The 22,704-nt window shown below is 38.8% G+C and overlaps 2 protein-coding genes across 3 annotated transcripts in view; one reads left to right on the top strand and one right to left on the bottom strand.

Annotated features, from left to right (window-relative positions):
- ETFDH (electron transfer flavoprotein dehydrogenase) overlaps window positions 1-8,124 on the top strand; it is a 38,744-nt gene extending 30,620 nt beyond the window's left edge. For both annotated transcript variants that reach the window (XM_003822536.6, XM_055111974.2), the window contains exons 10-13: window positions 811-979; window positions 3,570-3,752; window positions 4,006-4,227; window positions 5,745-8,124. In XM_003822536.6, coding sequence (XP_003822584.1) covers window positions 811-979; window positions 3,570-3,752; window positions 4,006-4,227; window positions 5,745-5,908 — 738 coding nt within the window. In that variant the 3' untranslated portion in view covers window positions 5,909-8,124. The remainder of the gene's footprint in view (window positions 1-810; window positions 980-3,569; window positions 3,753-4,005; window positions 4,228-5,744) is intronic.
- PPID (peptidylprolyl isomerase D) lies at window positions 6,506-21,502 on the bottom strand. Its single transcript, XM_003822538.4, has 10 exons — window positions 20,294-21,502; window positions 18,426-18,566; window positions 16,575-16,681; window positions 14,406-14,594; window positions 12,961-13,083; window positions 12,695-12,801; window positions 10,494-10,635; window positions 8,126-8,212; window positions 7,992-8,034; window positions 6,506-7,190 (listed from the first exon to the last, which is right to left on the bottom strand). Exons 1-10 carry the CDS (start codon window positions 20,376-20,378, stop codon window positions 7,102-7,104), a joined length of 1,113 nt encoding a protein of 370 aa, XP_003822586.1. The 5' UTR covers window positions 20,379-21,502; the 3' UTR covers window positions 6,506-7,101.
- Window positions 21,503-22,704: the final 1,202 nt, after the last annotated feature.

The raw sequence follows: 22,704 nt of genomic DNA on the forward strand, positions 1-22,704 counted from the left end.
CTCATCCATGTTGTCACAGATGACAATATTTCATTTGTTCTTCCAGCTGAATAGTATTCCATTGTGTATATATATACCATGTTTCCTTGATCCATTCATCTGTTGGTGGACACTTAGTTTGATTCCGTATCTTGGCAATTATTGTGAATAGTGCTGCAATAAATATGAGAGTGCAGATATCTCTTCCACATACTGACTTGCTTTCTTTTGGATATATACCCAATAGTGGAATTGCTGGGTCATATGGGTAGTTCTATTTGTAGCTTTTTTAAGGAACCTCTATACTGTTTTCCATAATGGTTGTACTAATTTACATCCCCACCAACAATGTGTGAGTTTTCTTTTTCCCACATCCTCACCAGTAAATTTTTTGTCTTTTTGATAATAGCCATTCTAACTAGGGTGAAATGATATCTCATTGTGGTTTTGATTTGTAAGCAAATCACAATTTAGATAACAGCATTCAGGTTTAGAGAATATTTTAACTATGACATGGATATGTGTAAATAAAACATTCTATTTAAAACATATTGATGCTTCAGTCCTAAATCTGTCCCATGTAGATCAGTTATGAGGATAGAAAAAGAAAAACTCTCACAGAAAAATAGTAATAGTCCTAATCCTCACTCTTAGGGCAGGAAGAAGAAAACTGCCCCTGCTCTGTTTTATTCCTTTGCTCAATTCATTTTCATGTATTTATTTTTCAACCTTTCCCTACAACTCTAGAATACTCTAAGACTGATTTGGAGTATTCTGTTGTTCTTGTTTAATTTGAACTAACAAATGTATTCTGAATCTTTGTTTCCTCAGTCTATACCAAAACTCACCTTTCCTGGTGGTTTACTAATTGGTTGTAGTCCTGGTTTTATGAATGTTCCCAAGATCAAAGGTACTCACACAGCAATGAAAAGTGGAATTTTAGCAGCAGAATCTATTTTTAATCAACTAACTAGTGAAAATCTCCAATCAAAGACAATAGGTAAGAAATTCCTGTGTAAAGTATACAAAAGAAAATTGCTGGGTTATGTGTATTTCAATTGACATTAAAAGATTTGTATTGCATCTGTCACTTTATAGAAAGTATTAATAAGCATGCTATGCAAAGAAAACTACATGGCTTATTCTCAATAATTACAGTCAGTGATTTTTTTACTGTAATGTTCTGTTTTATTCACATCAAAAAAGTAGAAAAGTACCAGCGGTAGCCAGCCACGGTGGCTCACGCCTGTAATCCCAGCACTTTGGTAGCCTGAGGCAGGTGGATCATCTGAAGTCAGGAGCTCGAGACTAGCCTGGCCCACATGGTGAAACCCCGTCTCTACTAAAAATACAAAAAATTAGCTGGGTGTGATGGCGGGTGCCTGTAATCCCAGCTACTTGGGAGGCTGAGGCAGAAGAATCACTTGAACCTGGGAGGTGGAGGTTGCAGTGAGCTGAGATCGTGCCATTGCACTCCAGCCTGGGCAACAAGAGCAAAACTCCATCCCCCACACACAAAAAAGAAAAGAACCAGTGGTGTCCCACCTAGTTAGAAACTATTACAAATATGACAGTACTGCATTTATATTGCATACATGTAATACACACAATTAAGATACCTCCCAAATACTTAAGTATCAATGGAACAAACACCTTTACAAAAGGCGGAATTAGCTACCTATTCTTTAGCAAGCTTTGTAAGTATAGGCCTATGACTCTTCTGCTGTGGTGGAGAGAAACAGCCAGCACTTATACCTCCGTAAAGCTTTAATCTAAAAAGACCCTTTACCAGCTCCAGCCACACTGGCTTCTTTACAGTTCCCGGAACATGCCAAGCACTCCCACCTCATGGTCTTTGCTCACGGCTGGCTCCTTTGTTCTCTTTCCCTTTGTTTAAATAGCACTCACAGTGGCCCTGCCTTGACCACACCAATTAATGCACAACACACAGCACACACACAGTTCCCCCTGCATGGCCTTTTCTAGCGCATTTTCCACTTTTTGGTACATTATATTACTTACTTATTTATCAACTTTTGTCTTCTGCCACTTGGATGAAAACTCCGAGACTAGAGGTATTGCTTAATGTGAATCCTACACACCTGGCACACGGTAGCGACTCCATAGATATTTGATAAATGAGTCTTAATTCTTAGAATCCCCAGTAAATGTTCCTCTAGTTAGAGGTATGTAACCAGGTTATGCCTTCAAATCTTTGTAGGAGTGGAGGCCTAGCGTGGGGAGATGAAGTGGAAAACAGAAAGGGCAAAGGGTACTTCAGGGAGAATGGAATAGCCAAGATGGAGTGCAGTGGCTGGGTAGAAGTTTTTTTCTAATTTTCTTGTCAAGTATCGTTCCTTGTTGGACCACCAGCCATACTTGAACTGTATCATGTGTATATAGTACCACACATAGATAATACTGGAGCCAGTATATCACCAAAGACTAGATTGAGGGTTAAAGCCTAAAGAAAAGGGGAGTGGAGCCAGAACAGGAAACAATGACTGGAAAAAGTAGTCATGTGGAGTCCACCAAAAGCCGTAAGGGAACCAATCTGTCCTCTTTATTAAGTGCATGCACCAAGTTTTCTCTATGAAGTGGTGGGTTTTTGTTTTTAGAGACAGGGTCTCTCTCTGTTGCCCAAGCTGGAGTGCAGTGGTGCAATCCTTGGTCTCTGCAATCTCAAATTCCTTGGCTCAAGCAGTCCTCCCACTTTGGCCTCCCAAGTAGCTGGAAATTACAGGCTAGAGCCACTGTGCCCAGTTCTGTCCCTTCTTCTAAGGATACCAGTCATATTGGATTAGAGACCCACTGTACTGTAGTAGACCTCTTCTTAACTAATTATATCTACAACCACTAATAAGGTCACAGTCTAAGGTACTGGAGGTTAGGACTTCAAAACCTATTTTGGGGGGACATATTTCAACCCATAGCAGGTAGAAATAGTTTTGAGTTGTAAATTATGAAATTTTTTCACTCTTACAGGTAGCATGAACTTTTTATCTTAAAGCTTCTTTCTCAGTTTCACTAAAATTTGAAACTAATTTTCCATGCTACCAATGTAAGAAATCAAATGCCTTACTGCCTATTAATAACATATATATATCTAATGGTTGTCTTTTTGGAAGATGCCAACATTTATACATGAAAGAGCCTTCACTGTGGACCATGTTTTAAAAAATAATTAAGATTCACTCATCAGCCAGGTGCGGTGGCTCATGCCTGTGATCCCAGCACTTTGGGCGGCTGAGGCGGGCATATCACTTGAGCCCAGCAGTTCAAGACCAGCCTGGGCAACATGGCGAAACCCTCTTTCTACCAAAAACACAAAAATTAGTAGGGCGTGGTGGCGTGTGCCTCTGGTCCCACCTACTCAGGAGGCTGAGGTGGGAGGATGGCTTGAATCTAGGAGGTGGAGGTTGCAGTGAGCCGTGATCACACCACTGTACTCCAACCTGGGTGACAGAGCAAGACCTTGTCTCGAAAAAAGAAAAACTTCACTCATCAGCTATCAAAGTAGCAAAATACTTAGCGTATTTTATGCACATTTGGGCAGTTTCACACTTAACATTTCATGTTTTTAATAAAAGGATTCCATGTAACTGAATATGAGGACAATTTGAAGAACTCATGGGTATGGAAAGAGCTATATTCTGTTAGAAATATAAGACCGTCCTGCCACGGAGTACTGGGTGTTTATGGAGGGATGATTTACACTGGAATCTTTTACTGGATATTGAGAGGAATGGAGCCATGGACTCTGAAACATAAAGGTAATTCAAACAAGAGTATGAGTGACATGATCATTAAAAATTCATGAATGGGATCCGTTAGAGAAAGTGATTGTTTTAATGTTTTCAACTTGGAGAAATTATAAATTTAGTGTCTAAGAACAGTATATTATTACTTGAGGGCTAGTCATATTTCTTTGGTGTAATAATATTTTGAAGTTTTTATACAAATAGGCTTAAGAAAAAGTACTTCAAAATCATATTTTGTTAAGCATTTCCCTCAAAATTGTTGAAGGTTCTGACTTTGAACGGCTCAAGCCAGCCAAGGATTGCACACCTATTGAGTATCCAAAACCCGATGGACAGATCAGTTTTGACCTCTTGTCATCTGTGGCTCTGAGTGGTACTAATCATGAACATGACCAGCCGGCACACTTAACCTTAAGGGATGACAGTATACCTGTAAATAGAAATCTGTCGACATATGATGGGCCCGAGCAGCGATTCTGTCCTGCAGGTAATAATTTCCATCTATTCCTAAATATTTGCTTTAAACATTTTAGGAATGTGATTTTGTTCTTTTAAAAAATGATTTCTGTATCTCCTTCCATTCCTTAGAAATTGTAAATGACTTCATCCAGCTTCCTTTAGGAAACATACTTTTAACTACTGGTTTTGTTAAGCCTAGTTCAGATAACATTTCTCAAAAAAAAAAAAAAAGCCCTTTGTCTACGCTCAGACTAAGATGAAGATTCTTGAAAATGAAATACCTCTCTTTGCGTGTTCATGTGACTATTTAAAGTCATTTCTGTCATGGCAGCTCATCTGTATGTATTTGGGTGCATGTACTAGAATAGCACATTATGATTACATTCAGTCCAAGGAATGCTCTGAAACTTTAAATTCACCATGAATATTCTTTTAGTGCTGAGCTTTCAACTGAAATTACAGTAATAGGAACCAGGTCTCAAATGATATGGTAGAACAAAATAGTATTCCAATACTTGAAAACTAGTACATTCACAAAAGAAGATAGTGTGACTTGGTCTTTTGGCTTTTGTCATAACAGTGGGTTGAAAACTCCCTGAGGTTACTAAGGGACTGGATCTAATTTGGTTTTTTAGCTGTACCGTTAGGCTCCTCTTACCCCCAGTCACCCACAGTCTGAAAATAAGAAAATTCCAGAAACAAATAATTCTTGAGTCTTAAATTGTACACGTTGTTTTAAATTGTGTACCATTCTGGCTTGTCCCACCCTGGATGTGAATTATCCCTTTGTCCAGCATATTCACACCTAACATTCGTTATGTCACTTGGTAGCCATCTATCAGATTTACTGTCACATTATCATACTTGTGTCCAGTAACCCTTTAAAAATATCCCAACGCAGGAGTAGTGATGCTGACAATTCAGAGATGCCATAAAGTGCTTCCTTTAAGTGAAAGGAGAAAGTTCTCTATAAAGAGAAAAAAATCCTATGCTGAGGTTGCTAAGGTCTATGGTAAGACTGTATCTTCTGTGAAAGAGGAAAAAGAAATTTGTGTGTTTTGCTGTTGGACCTCGAACTGCAGAAGTTATGGCCAGAGTGTGGCAAGTGCTTCCTTAAGATGGAAAAGGCATCACATTTGTGGGTGAAATACATGAACAGAAACATGTTCTGACTGACAGTGTAAGTTGAGTACTACCTGAGGTTTCAGGCGTCTACTGGGGATCTTGGAACTTGTCCCCTGTGAATGAGAGGATGACTGTGAATAAGGGAGGACTTCGAGGTTGTGTGGAACTCAAACACTCAGTGTCGAGTACCCTTGATAGTGAGACAACTCAGCTGAATACTGCTGTACCTCCTTTTATTATGTACATGTAATTTACACTCACATCAATAGCAATGCACCAAGGTCTTCATAATCTCTATGGGTAAGCATTCAGAAAGCAACCTTTAAGGTTTCTGTGGCTACTCTTTCCTTAATTTTTACTTTTGAATTTAAAAATTTTTTAAAGTTAGGCACTTTAATATTATTTATTTTTACTTTTCAGGAGTTTATGAATTTGTACCTGTGGAACAAGGTGATGGATTTCGGTTACAGATAAATGCTCAGAACTGTGTACATTGTAAAACATGTGATATTAAAGATCCAAGTCAGAATATTAACTGGGTGGTACCTGAAGGTGGAGGAGGACCTGCTTACAATGGAATGTAAACGGCAGCTAGCCAGTTTCTTTCAAGTATGGCAAGATAACATTAAAATGTTTAGAGATTAACAGATTTCAGAATGTCTTTCTGCATATTACTGAATAGTCACAAAATGATTATCAAATAAAAATTTTATACTATATCTAAGATTGTCCCATAAAAAAATTATGGGTATTGCTTTTAAATAACCTTTATAAGAATGCAGCATCTTCCTACCTCTTCAGTTCTTCAGAGATTCAGTACCAAGAGCAAAATTCACTACTGGACTTTATGTTTGACTTGCCAAAGTTAAGTAATCAAATATAAAAATGAATATATATTCTAGACTGAAGTTTTGTTGAAACACAGCCATACCCATTGGTTACACATTGTCTATGGCTAATTTTGAATTACAACTGTGCAGTTGAGTGGGTGTGACATTACATGGTCTACAAAGCCTAAAAACTTTATGATCTGGCCCTTGCAGAAAAAGTATGCCCATCCCTGAACAAGTTTGTGTGTGTGTGTGTTTGTGTGTGTGTGTGTGTGTATTATCTATAAGTATGAAAACCTAGCATCATCCACCATGGATACATCAAAGAATTGAAGGAAACAATATACAAACTTAAGCTCTCATCTCTTTATTCAATAAGATGTGTCTTTACAAGTTTAAAAAGACTGGACACCATTATTCTTTATGAATAATGCACATAACCATTTTAAAAAACATTTTACTTGGCCGGGCACGGTGGTTCACACCTGTAATCCCAGCACTTTGGGAAGCCAAGGCGGGGCAGATCACGAGGTCAGGAGTTCAAGACCAACGTGACATGACCAATATGGTGAAACCCCATCTCTACTAAAAATACAAAAATTAGCTGGGCATGGTGGCACGTGCCTGTAATCCCAGCTACTTGGGAAGCTGAGGCAGGAGAATTGCTTGAACCCGGGAGGCAGAGGATGCAGTGAGCCAAGAGTGCACCACCGCACTCCAGCCTGGGTGACAGAGCAAGACTCTATCTCAAAGAAACAAACAAAACCACTTTACTTACTGTATTGTGACATGTTTATTAAGCATGAACCCCTATCAGTACTCCTAAACTGTAAAACAGTAAGGAACTAAGGTGTCAAACACATTAGGGATCATATTCATAGACAAAAACCTTTACATTTTCTTATTGCATTTATACAATCAACACAATAAGCAAAACTGAATCCTTTCTAAGCAAACATTTTTGCATATACTGCCTTCTCTTTATCTTTCTGTGCCTTTATCTTTTGTTTGACTTTCAGCAATTCTGCCTGGATAGCTGTAAAATAAATATGCAATGTGAGTTATTTCTCAAAATATCCAAAAAATTATGGTGACTAACAAACTATTTTAATGTTAACTACCCCTTGAAAAAACTTCTCTATAAAGTAACTAAGCCCTAGTAACAGAAAATCTGAGCAATCACACAAACACAGAAATGAAACGTAATTTTAGAGGACTGTCAACTGAGAGAACTCAAGCACATCAAGATTTGCCTTCTCCCTCTACATTAGAGAACAGTAATTGCTTCCCTTGTTTCATTTTAGTAATAAGAGACCAAAGACATTTTGTAATACCCAGATCTAGTGTCACTATTCATAGTTGGTTTATTTGAAAAACAAGCTTATTTTTGTCATAGTTTCCTAAAACATATAACCAGTACTTCAATACTAAGGTTATAGCCACATTCAACTTGAATGGTCCCAAATGTTAAATTTACCATGAATACTGTGTCTTACAATGCTGAGCTCTCGACTAGACTAACCAGAATAGGAACACAGTCTCAAAGGATACCATAAGACAAACAGTATTTAGACATATAAAAAACTACAGAGATGATAACTTGAAGAATAAATAACGTGAAAAACTATATTCTTGAATGGGAGTAGAATGTAAGCTCTTTGAGGGCAGGGACTTTGACTGTCTTGTTCATTGCTGTATGATAATGCCTGGCCCAACAGCAGGCATTCTGTAGTATCTGTTGAACAAACATCTAAAATCTGGCAAAGTGAACAATGGTTCCTGAGGATAAGTATTTAAATAACAAAATTAACTTTCACTACAAAAGCTGCCAGCTTACCTTTATCTTCTGGTGCTATCTCCTGAGCTTTCTTAAGATCAGCCTTTAATTGGAAAAAAACATTTAAGTTAGGTGTATGATTTATAAAGGTAGTTGTCTATTTTAAAAAATTAAACATTTGGAACAAAATTTACCAATGCTTGATCATATTCTTTTAATCCTTGCCATCCTTGAGCTCTGCGGTACAATGCTTTGGTATTTGATGGGTCTACTTCAAGAGCCTACAAAAAAGTATAAAGCTAGTATTTATATCAAAGTATTAAGTATTAGGCTTATATGCCAGATTTCAATTCATTGCCTATCAACTCCAAACCCATCCTTCACTGCTCTGTGAAAATGGAGCTGAAACATGCAAATAGCTCTCCTCTGCCAGTGGGCACTAAGTTTTGTCAGCAGAGGGCACTGAATGGACATGGAGGAGAAAGACATTTCTCTAGTTTCCAATATGCTCCCCACTGTGGTTTCAATCTCCCGAATGGGCCTGAACTAACAACTTTTAAGATAAAATCATTTTGAAGAAAAATTTGTATACACTTTTTACTTGAGTTATAAGTTTTTTAAGGAACATTAATAACTTAATAACTCTTAAGTTATAAACTCTTAAGTTTTTGTTTTTTGGTTTTTTAAGACAAGGTCTCACTCTGTGGCCCAGGCTGGAGTGCAGTGGCCTGATCACAGCTCACTGCTGCCTCAACCTCCCAGGCTCAAGTGCTCCTCCCACCTCAGCCTCCGAGTAGCTGGGACTACAGGTATGTGCCACCACACCAGACTAATTTTTTTTTTTTTTTTTGAGACAGAGTTTCACCATGTTGCTCAGGCTGGTTTCAAACTCCTGGAATTAAGCGATCCGCCCACCGTGGCCTCCCTAAGTGCTGGAATTACAGGCATGAACCACCATACCCAACCTAGGTTTTTTTCCTACAACAGGTCTTTTAACCTAAGAGACTTTATGCATCAGGTCTCTCCCCTAGAACAAACATTTTAAAATTATCTTTTGTTTATGTAACATCTTTTAATGGCCAATACTCAGATTTTACCTGCCTCACAGGTCAAAAAGAGATCGAGGCTGGGCAGAGAGGCTCTTAACTATAATACCAGCACTTTGTGAGGCCAAGGCGGGTGGACAGCTTGAGCCCAGGAGTTAAGAGACCAGCCTGGGCAACATGGCGAAAACCCATCTCTACAAAAAATTTAAAAATCAGCTGGGTATGGTGGCGAGGGCCTGTAGTCCCAGCTACTTAGGAGGCTGAGGTAGGAGGATCACCCGAGCCCAGGAGGTTGAGGCTGCAGTGAGCTTTGATTGCATCACTGCACTCCAGCATGGGTGACAGAGAAAAAAAAAAACCCAGAGTGAAGACCCATCTTTTCTTTTGATAAGTTTTTTCCTCTGTTGTATGATCCCTTCTAAATATATTCCTATCCCTTATTCCATCTACCCTACAAAATTAGGATCTCATTTTAGTTCTACTTGCTCTGAGCATAGCTAGTCTAGGTGCATGGCTTAATATGTAAAATTCTTAAAATGTTTCATTTGGAAAACTTTTCAAACTATACAACAGGGAAGAGAGTCATAATTGCTCTATTTGAGGAAGGTAAAACTGCCACCTTTCTAGCTTTATCAGTTAGCATACCTGGATGGCCCTCCTAAAGATAAATGACCTGTTCCAATAGAACCCATTCTCCATACACAAGTCCTGATGAACCTAAATTGAAACTGACCCCCTCCTATCCTGAATCACTTATTAAGCTTCTTGAGGGTATGGATCTTTTAATTAAAATAACTCGTCTCTGTTAGGTGCTTAAAATGTGCCAGGCACTACACTAAATGCCTTACATTGTGTTATATAACTCTCTATAACTACTTCACGGTGGCTCACACCTGTAATCCCAGCACTTTGGGAGGCCAAGGCAGGTGGATCACCTGAGATCAGGAGTTTGAGACCAGCCTGGCCAACATGGTGAAACCCTGTCTCTACTAAAAATACAAAAATTATCTGGCCATGGTGGCGCATGCCTGTAATCCCAGCTACTTGGGAGGATGAGGCAGGAGAATCACTTGAACCCGGGAGGCAGAGGTTACAGTAAGCCGAGACTGTGCCACTGCCCTCCAGCCTGGGCAACAGAGTAAGACTCCGTCTCAAAAAAAAAAGAAGAAGAAAAAAGCCATGCCTGACTGACTCCATAACCCACATTCTTAGTCATTTCTGACTTTGTCTTCTAATGCCTAACACATAATAGGTGCTCTTAAGTGAATACATGAGCTGATATATGTGCTTTGAGAAAAAAAGGCAAGGATCTTCATGGCTGTTAAGTGACACAGAGTTATAAGCAAAATGAATGTAGAGAAAGAACTGAGGGTCCAAAATATTTAGAAACAAAATGTTTTCTTAAGCCTCATTAGGTCCTATGCGATAAGATATATTAATGTATATAAAAGTTGCTACTATTCAAACTAAGTCTTAATCCAACTTATTCAAAAAGTTCAAAATCAAACAGACTTACCTCTAAACAACTGTCAATTGCTCCCTGCCAATTTGACATCTTCAGTTTACAAGCACCAATATTCAGTACACAGCTTAAAGCTATAGGTTGCAGCTTGGCTCTATCTGCTGTCTCAATAACAGCCTTTGAACTGTCCACGTATCTGCAGAATGCATTAATAAAAGCAGTATGAAAGACCACATAAACAGGAATTACTCTTCTGTATGTCCAGAAGTGTTATGTCATTTCTGATATAAAAAGCTCTAAAAATGCTATTAATAATCTTAATGATCACACTTTTTAAAATTTTTAAGAAGGCTTAAAAAAAATTGTTTTTGTTCCCCGAAGTGTTCAAAGAGGCTAATTTAAGAGCAATTCCCAAATCTAATTATGCACTAGTAACACTTTTCTATTTTTAAAACTCAGGTCCCCACTATGTACTTTCCAACATAATTATGTTTGGAACCAGGATTCTCATAATAGGAGAAGGGAATTCAGTAGAGGAAAGATGAAGGAGAACTCTATTGCGTTGATTTTGCATTGTCCCTGAAAAGGGCCCCAAAACTGAGCACACCTGGCCCCCAGAATTTGGTTTCTAAAGTTTTCTTTCTCTAAAAGAAATCAGAGGTCCTTGGAGAAACTGCCATATCAGATCTGAAAGTAAGGTAAGATGAGCTTAGAACATCTTGTGCAAAAAAGCAAGCAAGTGCTCACAGACTAATAGGAACATGCCAAAGGAAAGGGGCCTTCCACTGAACAAATTTGGAACCCTTTGGGCATGAAAAAGAATGACAATAATAGCGTACTAACAAACGGAATTGAAAACTACCCATAAGATATCCTCTAGTCCCTGCTACTTGGGAAGGTGAGGAGGGAGGATTGCTTGGGCCCAAAAGTTCCAGACCAGCCTGGGCAATATAAAGGAGGCCTTGTTTCTATAAAAGGAAAAAAAAAGAAAAGAAAAATATCCACAGGTCTATAGTGATACTTAAAAAATATGCGGGAGGCTGTTGCAAACAGAAGAATGCTAGTTAATAACTGTACGATGATAAACTTAGAAGTTCAGTATAACAGATTCAGGCATGGATTTTTCAATGATGCTAAGATCCACTGTGTGAAAGGTTGTTGGGGACTAGAAATTCATAGAATTTCACGATACCACCTCGGACTAACAAATGCTTCTGGCTGACACTACTTTAACCATGTGTGTGAACTCAAACAGGCCAAAGCGAAATGTGTCTTCAGGATGTGATATCATAGGTAATACAAAACAACACCTAAGTCTTCTTGCCAAAATATTTCACCTCAAACTAATCTTAAGGAAACAAACACATACAGATGGAAGTCTATAAAAACAACTGACTTGGACTCCACAAAAATGCAAATGAATAAAAAACCAGGGGAGGTAGGAAACGTAAGAGATACTACCACTAAATATAACACATAATCTTAGTTTGGACCCTTGATTTTTCTAAGAAATTGAAACAACTGGGGAAGTTGGAATATGGATTACTTTTTTTTTTTTTTTTTTTTTTGAGACAGAATCTCACTCTGTCGCCCAGGCTGGAGTGCAGTGGTATAATCTCGGCTTGCTGCAACCTCCACCTCCTGGGTTCAAGTAATTCTTGTGCCTCAGCCTCCCAAGTAGCTGGGATTACAGGCGTGTGCCACCAGCCCAGCTAATTTTTGTATTTTTAGTAGAGATGGGGTTTCACCATATTGGCCAGGCTGGTCTTGAACTCCTGACCTCAGGTGATCCGCCCAGCTTGGCCTCCCAAAGTGCTGGGATTATAGGCATGAGCCACTATGCCCAGCCTAAATATGGATTGATATTATCTATCAATATTACTTTGGGGTGTTTTAGTGGTATTGAACTTATGCAGAATGTCTTTGTTTCTTAGGAAATACGTGCTGAAATACTTAGGGTAAAGTATCACAGTATCAACAACTTCCTATCAAAATAGTTCTGTAAAAACGTAAACAGCAAAAGTTAAAAATTGGTGAATGTAAGTAAAACATATGAGTAATTATGTATTATTCGTTCAACTTCTGTCTTTTGAAATTTCTCAAAACAAGCTGAGGGAAAAAAAAGGAAATGCAACTATTTCAACACACCTGGTTATTCCACAAGTAATTTGCAAAAATATAATGAGCAATTCTTAATTTTAGTTTATAATTCAATTTATAATTTCTTAAAAATAATTTGTTAGAAATAATATTACCTTAAAACTTTTGCATATTTTTTAATAGCCATCTCCCAGTTCTGGGATTTGAAAAAAGTATTTCCAATGTTTTTTAAGTCTTCTGTTATTAATAAAATTTTATCTACCTGTATAAAAAAAATACAAATATGTTGGATTTTAGTAAGTAATGTGGTTTAATGCTAGATTCTATCATATGAGAGACTGAAAAAAAAGCTCAAACTTTTAGTACTAAATATTTTCACTTACTAAATTAATTAAAGTTTGACTAATCTGAAGGTACTCACATCTTTTAAATCTATATCCGCATCCTCAGGGAAGTCTGGATGACTGTCGCCAGAGCCATCTTTTGGGAATATTCCCCCGTCATCTCCTTCCTTCAATTCTCCACATTCTGCAATAACGCACAACTGTAAAAATAACCCTAAATTGTAGAAGTGCACTATCGTAATAATGAGAGATAAAAGCTATACAGCTGAAGTCATGTGCAACACTGTCCAATTCACAGATTTATGTGAGAAGGCTCATTTATGTACTATAATGCTGTTTTTATACATTCCAACTAATACGACAATGTTAGTATTTACATAAGCATTTTATTGCTATTCAGGAGCTCAATAAACACAGAATAAGTTGGCAATTTTATCATTGTCTATGTAAGTGGCGTTAGGTGGGGCATGAGCTTCCGGTTTACTACTATTCTTGTCATACATTGAGTGACAGCCTACCTCCTACAAGTAACTGAGCTTCCAACTCCCACTCACAACCCTGTCACTCAGGCTGGGTAGTATTACGGTCGTTTAGGGGTTTTTCTTTTTTTCTTTTTTTTTTTTAATAGAGACAGCATCTCACTATGTTGCCAAAGCTGGTTTCCAACTCCTGGTCTCAAGTGATCCTCCCACCTCAGCCTCCCAAAGTGCTGGGATTACAAGCATGAGCTATCATGCCCAGCCAATATTAAGGTCATTTTGATTCACAGACATTAAGTACACAAGGGTCTTCAGAGATAATCCAGTCTAAACCCATAAGTAATTTAGACAGGAGAAAACACGTGTGGAAAAGTTAAGTAACAAAGTCAAGGCCAAGCCTCTAGTTAATGCTACAATCCAGACAAGATTTTAGGCTTATTATCCTCATTCTACTATGTACTACTATACATACCAACTGAACAGTTTTGCAGGTATAGGAAGACTTAACGTAAACTAGCAAAGATCACCAAATGAAAGTTGAAATAATAAAAATCTTTAAAACTACCCTAATTGTCTTTCCCATTGTAGAAAAGTTAAAAAAAAAAAAAAAAGTGGCAGATCCTGGCTCCTATACCCAAAATTATTATAACATTTTTCCAGCTAATAATCACCTGATCCTTTTACTTATATTTCAAGATAGCAACTAACAGGCTGGGTGCAGTGGCTCATGCCTGTAATCCCAGCACTTTGGGAGGCCGAGGTGGGCGGATCACAAGGTCAGGAGTTTGAGACCAGCCTGGCCAACATGGTGAAACCCCGTCTCTATTAAAAATACAGAAAAAATTAGCCGGGTGTTGTAGCGCGCACCTGTAATCCCTGCTACTCAGGAGGCTGAGGCAGGAGAATAGCTTGAACCCGGGAGACAGAGGCTGCAGTGAGCCGAGACCGCACCACTGCACTCCAGCCTGGAACAGATCGAGACTCCGTCTCAAAAAGACAGCAACTAAGATAATAAGCGTATTCCACTGTAACTTTTTACTTACTTTAGCAGGTTTTTCACCTTTCACTTCCACATTTTCCAATATCCTTGCCACTCCTATTCCTTTAATTACTTGGCCAAACACCACATGTTTCCCATCCAAATGAGGAGTTGGAACTGTTGTGATAAAAAACTGAGAACCGTTTGTGTTGCGGCCTGCATTTGCCATGCTCAGTAAACCCTCCCGATCATGCTGTAGAAATAAAAATTCAAAGAAAACCAAGGTTAGATGTGTTCTTTTCTGAATTGTGTGTTAGTCTGAACTGTTCTTTTACTGAACATAAAACTAGGGTGCACTATACTACCATTTAGATCAAACTACTTTTTTTTACTTTTCACTTATAAAATTTTTAAATTACTTTTTATTTTTTTATAAACTGCAACCTTTAATTCACAAAACATGGGGCACTTAATCACTTTAAACTTTAAAAAACCTTATCAAAGTAAATAGGTAACAGAAACAATAGTCGGGGGGAGGGTTATTTCTAAATTGGCCATGAGAAAATACTTACACTTCACCTTTAAAATGAAGATACAGCATTATGAAACTCTTGTAATATATTTTGCCCTTTTTATGATGAAAGCTCTTTTTTTCTGGGAAGACCTGAACGGTCTTCCAAATTCATAAATATGCCTACAGTTTAAGTCTTCCTTTACAAAACATCAATAAACTGGAACAATAATGGGATACTGAATTTACCCAAGACATTCAGTTTGGTACTTTCCTAATCTCAAAAGAATCCAGATCATACAGGATTTGGATTAGGTTTTCATCCCAGATGAATCACCTCTTCGGAGAGTGCTCAAAAGAAACTGCTGCGTACATCTTGAAATCAAAATTCTACCTTGGCATAATCCTGTCAAAGGATCTATGAAACCCAATTTCTTAACCTTTTCACTTTATCTCCTAGGCTTTCTAAATGTATTCCTTGTTGGCGCATGCACCGTAACTCTCATGTTATACAATGTTTCATGACACCCCCCCACCCCACCAAAATGCCTTTTACTCCCCTCAGTCTAAATCAAATTCAGATTTTAAGGCCACCAAGTTTATAGAAAGCAAGAACCATGTGTCTTGTCTATAGGCCCCTTTTCTCTATATCAATGTGATCATCACATCACCTTTAGTTTTCATCCTTCTGGTAGCTTCCTTTGGTACAACAGTAACTAGAACTTTATTTCCTCAACGTCTCTTGCCTTTGTCTTTCCTCACCGATGTCCCTTTTTAAATTCTGCATCAATACTACAGTTCCTGCCTAACCAAATCTCAGACATGTTGCCGCCTTGCAAGACCCAGTCTGCACAGCCCAAGTAGCCATTCCTCCTCAATGACTTCCATAATAATTCAGACTGCATAAATCACATCTTTCTCCTGCAGTATACGGACAGTATTAGCAAAGTTATACAAGCAAGGATATTCAATCAATTTAGCATTTATTTATATACTATTATTCTCCAGTAGTCCCATGTATCTTAATCTTGTCTCTGAGGTAGGATTATAAATTCCTTGTCATCAAGGCCTTTCATTTTTATAAACCCTTTGGTGCCAGTGATAGTGGCTCAATAAACACTGGCTGGAAGACTGACGACATTTTTTCAAATTATCCTAATACCCTTGCTCATATTCCTTATTTCCAAAAATATCACTTTACTTTTGTACTTACATGTCCATTCTTATAACTTGAATGATGCAATATACCCCAATTACATCTTGGGACAACGAAGACAAGAAGGCACAGGCACCACTAACGTCCTTTAGGAGCTTGGACATTTAACTATATCTGCTAGTGTGCAAATCCCCTGATATCCTGGATATTAGTGATGGTTTTGTTGCTCTTCAAATTCAAGGATAAGGATGCACAAGTTACCATCCTTCCAACAATGGAAACATTTTTCCTGGAAACAATTTTGCCAGATGCTGGTCGCATTTAAAAACTCACTGGCTTAACTGAAGCATATAAAAACTGGATCACAATGAAATAATGCTGAATTAATCATTACTGAATGAAAACTTTTCCATATTAAAGAACCATTATTTACAAAAGTGATTCCTATTACAAGAAATGGAGAATCTAAGCACACTTGAAACATTTTTTGGTGTCTTAATCCAACAAGTATTCCAGATATATAACAATCTTTTTATCAGCAATAACATGCATTTTCTCTACTTTACCTTGTAATGGAAATTTTCATCTTCAAATTTTTCACCATAAATACTTTCTCCACCTGTCCCATTCTGATTTGAGAAGTCTCCACCCTGAATCATAAATTTCTTAATAACTACAAAAAAGGAAAATGGCTATTAGTGACTGAGACATGGATGCCTTTAGCAATGCTTACTAATGGATATGTACGTAAGACAACTTTGTAGTGCATGACTCTAGTCATGTCACTCTCCTGTTTGTCCCTCCCCACCCGTCTCCGCAACTCCAAACGCTTCAGGCTTTTCACCATCTGAATCCAACCTATTTTCACTGCCTGATCCCTGCTAACATTCAGAAAATCGGTTCAAATGATACCTCCCCTATAAAACTGTCACTGAAATCCCAAAGCTGTTATGTCCTAATTTTTCTCCCACAGTATCTTGACTCTGCCTACATAACATATGGCATTATGATCTGCCCCTTCCAGCAAACAATGATCTCCTTAAGTACACCAACTGTATTGTTTTACATCCTTATAACTATGTGCATGTACACATAGTACATATTAGTTACTCAATAATGTCTGCTGAATAAAGACCAATGATTCCCAGTAGATTTGTTCTACCCTAATGGAAAATTTTCAGCAAATATATCACTTTGTGTCAAAGGTTACCAAGATTGCTTTCATGTTCAGAGAACCCTAGAGCTCACACAAATCAGTATGTGGTTGGATCACAGTGGTAAGGATACACAGCGAGATGACGAGGGGAAAGACACAGGCAGAGTCTGGAAAAATCCATGTGCAGGCTTCCTTATGCTTTCTCCGTCACATGAAGTGCCACAGAACACACACTTCCCCCAGCAACAAAAATGCAGCAACATGTACACAGTTATTTCTGCCCAGGAGAGCCAATTAGAGACTCAGCACCCAAGGTATTTATTGGGCACACTCTACCTAGCATGTACCAAAATTCCAGACTCCCCAAAAGAAAGCACACATTCATGTTTGTACAAATAGACTAGGCATAGTAAATCATCATTACTATTTAGGAAATGGTACAAGTGTCAAGTTCCCAGACTCCAAACAAGTGCTACTCTTGCAGGCAGACCTTTCTAAAGATAGCAGTCTCACACTTGCTATGTTAAATATTTTCTGCATATAGTTTATTAGCATATTTCAAGTTTTTATTAAACATGAAAGTAAACATTTTAAATATTTTTTTAAAAGTTAATTTTTTCTTAATAAATCGTTTAAAAAAATGTTGCTCTTGTGATTATTGCTTATTTGCCTATTTATTAAACAAATACTTACTGAGTTCCTACTCAATAACTGTATTAGATGCCAAAAACAAAATGGTGAAAACATACAGTTCTTGAACTCATAGAGCCTGCAGTCTATTGGGAGAACCATTATCACTAAACAAAAGTATGATTCATTATAAAGTGTGATAAGCAGTATGAAATGGCATATTTTGACCACACTATCACCCGTGTGCCCAAAACACTGAATCTTCAAATCTGCTGCCTTCCCAAGCACTCATGCCCAAAAATTATGCATAACTTTTTTGTCACCAGGCAATGAAGCTACCTAAGGTTGGTTGACTATGGCCTTCCTTTCTCAATCAAATCTTCTTAGAGTGAAGGAGAATGAGAGGATGGGTAAAGCTAGGGGAGTCCATTTCTCTATAGATAAACCTTAGTACCATAAGTAATTCCACCTCGCACAGCCTAACCTTTACGAAACTGAGTTACTGCCTCAGACATGGACGCTAATAGTACTTTTTAAGCTTCACTTCCTACTTAGTGTTTTCTTCCCCAACTCCTAAAGAACAGGACTTGTCTGTATGAAGAATAACAAGATTAAGAAAATTTACACATACTTCGATGAAAAGGGCATCCTTTGAAATGGAGAGGTTTCCCAGTCGTGTGTCCAATGCCTTTTTCTCCTGTACACAGTGCACGAAAATTTTCCGCAGTTTTGGGTACGATATCTGCAAACAATTCTAAGACAATTCGACCAACTAAAAGAAAAGAAAATCTTGTCAGTATGCAAAACAACCGAATAGACAAATGATAAAAAGAAGGTTGGTATAATTATGGTAGCAGATCAATCATGAATTACCAAGTTCCCCTTTATTGTAATTTTTCTTTTTTGCAATTTCAAGAACACAACACATTGCTACTAACTATAGTCATTATGTTATACAATAGATCTCTTAAATTTATTCCCCCTTTCTAACTGAAATTAGGTCTCTCGTGATCAACATCTACCCAACCCCTGAAATCCACCATTCCATCCTCTACTTCAAGGTCAACTTTTTAGAAACCACATGTAAGTGAGATCATGCCTTGTCTTCCTGTGCCCAGCTTATTTCATGTAACATAATGTCCTCCATATTAATTCATGTTGTCAGAAGTGACAAGATTTCATTATTTTTTATGGGTGAATAGTACTCCACTGTGCACATACACCACATTTTTTAAAAAAAATCCATCTGTGGATGGAAACCTAGTTTGATTCCATTATCTTGGCTATCATGAATAATGCTGCAATGAACATGGGAGTGCAGATACCTCTTTGACATACAAACTTCATTTCCTTTGAATATACTCACTAGAATTAGTGAATCTTATTTTATTCTAATATTCAAATTTAGTCTACCTACTATCATGTATGTATATAAACAAATTTGAAACATCACACTAAGGATCATAACCAATTACAGTAGCCAAAAGATTAGCACCATGCAAGAGATATCATTAAATACAAATAGTTTTAAATCCTGAGTAATTCTTCAAGAGGTACTGAGAATTTCCAATCACCAAGCAACCAACAGGAGAAAATTGAACAGTCTTTGGGTGGGCGGACTTGCCACGTGTTACGTATACCTGCAGCCTTTGTGCTCTGAGCAAACTGCCTCATGCAACCTCTGAAGCAAAAGCTGTAAAAATTCCTCCTCTAGATAGCAGCTAAGACAGGTGAAATTAAACCTAGCCCTAGCTAGTTGCAACAAACCGAATGTACGTGTAAACGTGTGTGTGTCCTGTACATGCATTCAAACACATTGCCTGGCCAACAATTCCAACGTGTTCCAGAACAAGGCCAATCCAGTTACAAAGCAACACGCTCCCTAATTCACCAGGCCTTAGGAACTTCTGAGCGGCTATGTAACCTAGGCAACACCATCACTACGTTGAGCGCATTTTCCCAATGGCAAATTAAGAGAAAATGTTTGCTCATCTGAACGGACCTCTAAATTAAGAATCAGTAATAAGGCAAAAACAATGAGCAAACAAGTCCCTTTAACGTATAAATAACACAGCACGTGCTGATATATTATCTCATGTGGCAAATATAGTTTCCTGGGGCCCAGCAGACGCATATCCCAGGATATGCTTTCTGAACTGTCCCATTGCAAACATAAAATAATCTTATTTCATGCTAACTTGGTAGTGCAAAGGTGGCGTGGAAGTGCCACCAAATCAGGAGGCAAACCTAAAGGACGCCACAATTCCCGAACTAGAAATTTCCAGAAACTTCCGCACCACCGATGGCACTGATATAAGGGCGCTGGATCGATCTAGCCCTAGATCTCCGGGCTTGCTCCGGCGAACCAGCCTAGGCAGCCATCCCCTCCGCGAAACTGAGCAGCCACCGGCCGGAGCCGCATTCCGCCCTTGGAATCCCCCAAATCCCGGGAACCCCCGCCTCCTCGGGGCTTTTCCGCGAGCGTCAGACTCCGCTCACCTCGCTCCCCTCCGATGTCCACGTCAAAGAAGACTCGAGGGTTACTGGGGTTGGAGGGCTTGGCCTGGGGGGACGGGTGCGACATCTCGACTTGCAGACGTGTTTAGGACGGAAGATCAGAGTACCTCGTGGCCGCCCCGGCCGCTCAAACTCCAGAGTCCGTCTCCGCTGGAGACCGGCAGCGACGCTGACCGGCCACTTCCGACGCGAGAACCGGAAGCCATGGCCTGACTTCCGGCACCGCCCCGCTCCCCCGCGCGGTGTTTCAAAGAGCCTGAGCGACTCCGTGCAGCGAACCGCGTGCCCTCCGCCACCTGTTCCTGGCTTCTCATTTAATGAAGTTACGATCCCAGTTCTCATTATTCTTCTCGCTTGTGTTTCGTTGTCTTTCCTACCCTCGTGGCGTAGAGAGCTTTGGAGTCAACCCCATGCCAGCGTCAGCTCTGCCACCAACTTGAGTGTGACTTCTCAGAAACTCAGTTTGCTCCTCTGGAAAAAGAATAAAAACGCTGACCTCGGAAGGTCGTTTTGAGGATTAAAGACATGAATCAGTACAATGCCTGGCATAAACTGGTGGTACCCAACCAATAGGAGCCTTATTATTGCCATGTCGTTACAATTTGATCTTCACATTACAATGTAAGTGGTTAAGGGTTAGACTAAACGCTCCAAACAGCTAAAGCTGAGAGTCCAGAAGAGAGCACAGTTTTGATTCCTGATAAAACTGTATTTGGCGGGGCGCGGTGGCTCACGCCTGTAATCCCAGCACATTGGGAGGCCGAGGCGGGCGGATCATTTGAGGTCAGGAGTTCGAGACCAGCCTGACCAACATGATGAAACCCGTCTCTACTAAAAATAAAAAAAAAATCACCCGGGCGTGGTGGTGCTTGCCTGTAGTCCCAGCTACTCGGGAGGCTGAGGCAGGAGAATCGCTTGAACCCGGGAGGCGGCGGTTGCAGTGAACCGAGATCGCGCCACTGTACTCCAGACTGGGTGACAGAGCGAAACTGTCCCCCCCCAAAAAAAGAAAAACAAAAAAATACTGTATTACTATAGCCCACTTTTCCCTTATGGGGATCTGTGTAAAACATTTACTTTTTACACACACACACACACACACACAGATATATATGAGGAGAACATAGCCTTGCCTCTTAATAAAGCCTAATTTTGGAGAAGAGTGGCAATTCCCTGTGTAGATGCTTTGCCCTGTAGTTCTGTTGGAGCTCAGCAATTTGGATTCAGCCTGAGGCTTACTTTATCAATAAGGCAGGAGATATCCTTAGATGCTTCACATTTTTTTTTCTTATGAGAAAGTAAAAATATTGGAATCCAGCACTCAAATAATGTCTCAAAAGCCAGGAGCCTTGTGTCAACAGCAGCAGCCAGAGTGGCTTTTTGGAAGGAAAGACCAGTGCTAATTTTCCCCTATCAGAGCTGTCACCATCCCTCTAGATGAAGGCTCCTGCCCTACTAGCTACCTGGTCTTAGGATAAGTAAAAGTTAGAAGGGTTATGGTTAAAGAACAACTGATTCCTATTCTCAATTTGAATTTGCCTGTGATGTTATACACTGGACTAAGCACGAAAGTTGATGTTAAAAAAGAAAAAAAAAAAAAAAGCAAAAGCTTCAAGTTCTGACTACACGTATACTAGGCATGTTACCAAAGAAAAGTCATTTGATTTCTCTGAACCCTTCTCATTTCCTTTTCGGTAAAGTGCCAAAGAACAGGGTATGAGAATGGAAAAAAGATAATGTGTAAGCACTTGCCTTGTAATCTCTAAAGCATTCTTATACACTCTTTTTTAAATTACTGAAAATTAGATGCTATGGTGCCTGAAGTTGTTTTAAAATAACCTGGAGTCAGGTAAGTGGGTTGGGTTGTGGATGAAACATAAGGGCCAGGCAGATGATTGGTGCATGGGAGTTTATTATACTACTCTTCTTTATTTTGCACATTTAAATTTTTTCATAATATTTTAAAAAGTAAAAGAGAAATTACATGCATTACTAGCTACTCGTAATAAAACCAATTTGTTGGCCGGGTGTGATGGCTCACGCCTGTAATCCCAGCACTTTGGGAGGCCAAGGTGGGTGGAAAGCTTGAGCCCAGGAGTTCAAGACCAGCCCACACAACATGGTGAAACCTCATCTCTACAAAAAATATTTTCTAAACAATAAATAAATAAATAAAACCAATTTATAGAGTCGTTTTTAATTAAAATACCAACATACCTTTTGTGAAAAAATAAATAATAGGTGTCGGTGAAATTTTAGGACAAATCAGTAAGGATATTATATTGATTGAATTTTTCTGTGTAATCAAAAATTTGCCTTATTAACAAAATGCATACATACATAGGCATGTCCACATAGGTACTCAGCAAAAGTTGATTCAATTATATGACAAA

This window comes from Pan paniscus, chromosome 3, assembly GCF_029289425.2.
Source record: "Pan paniscus chromosome 3, NHGRI_mPanPan1-v2.0_pri, whole genome shotgun sequence".
In the NCBI taxonomy this organism is placed as follows: Eukaryota; Metazoa; Chordata; class Mammalia; order Primates; family Hominidae; genus Pan; species Pan paniscus.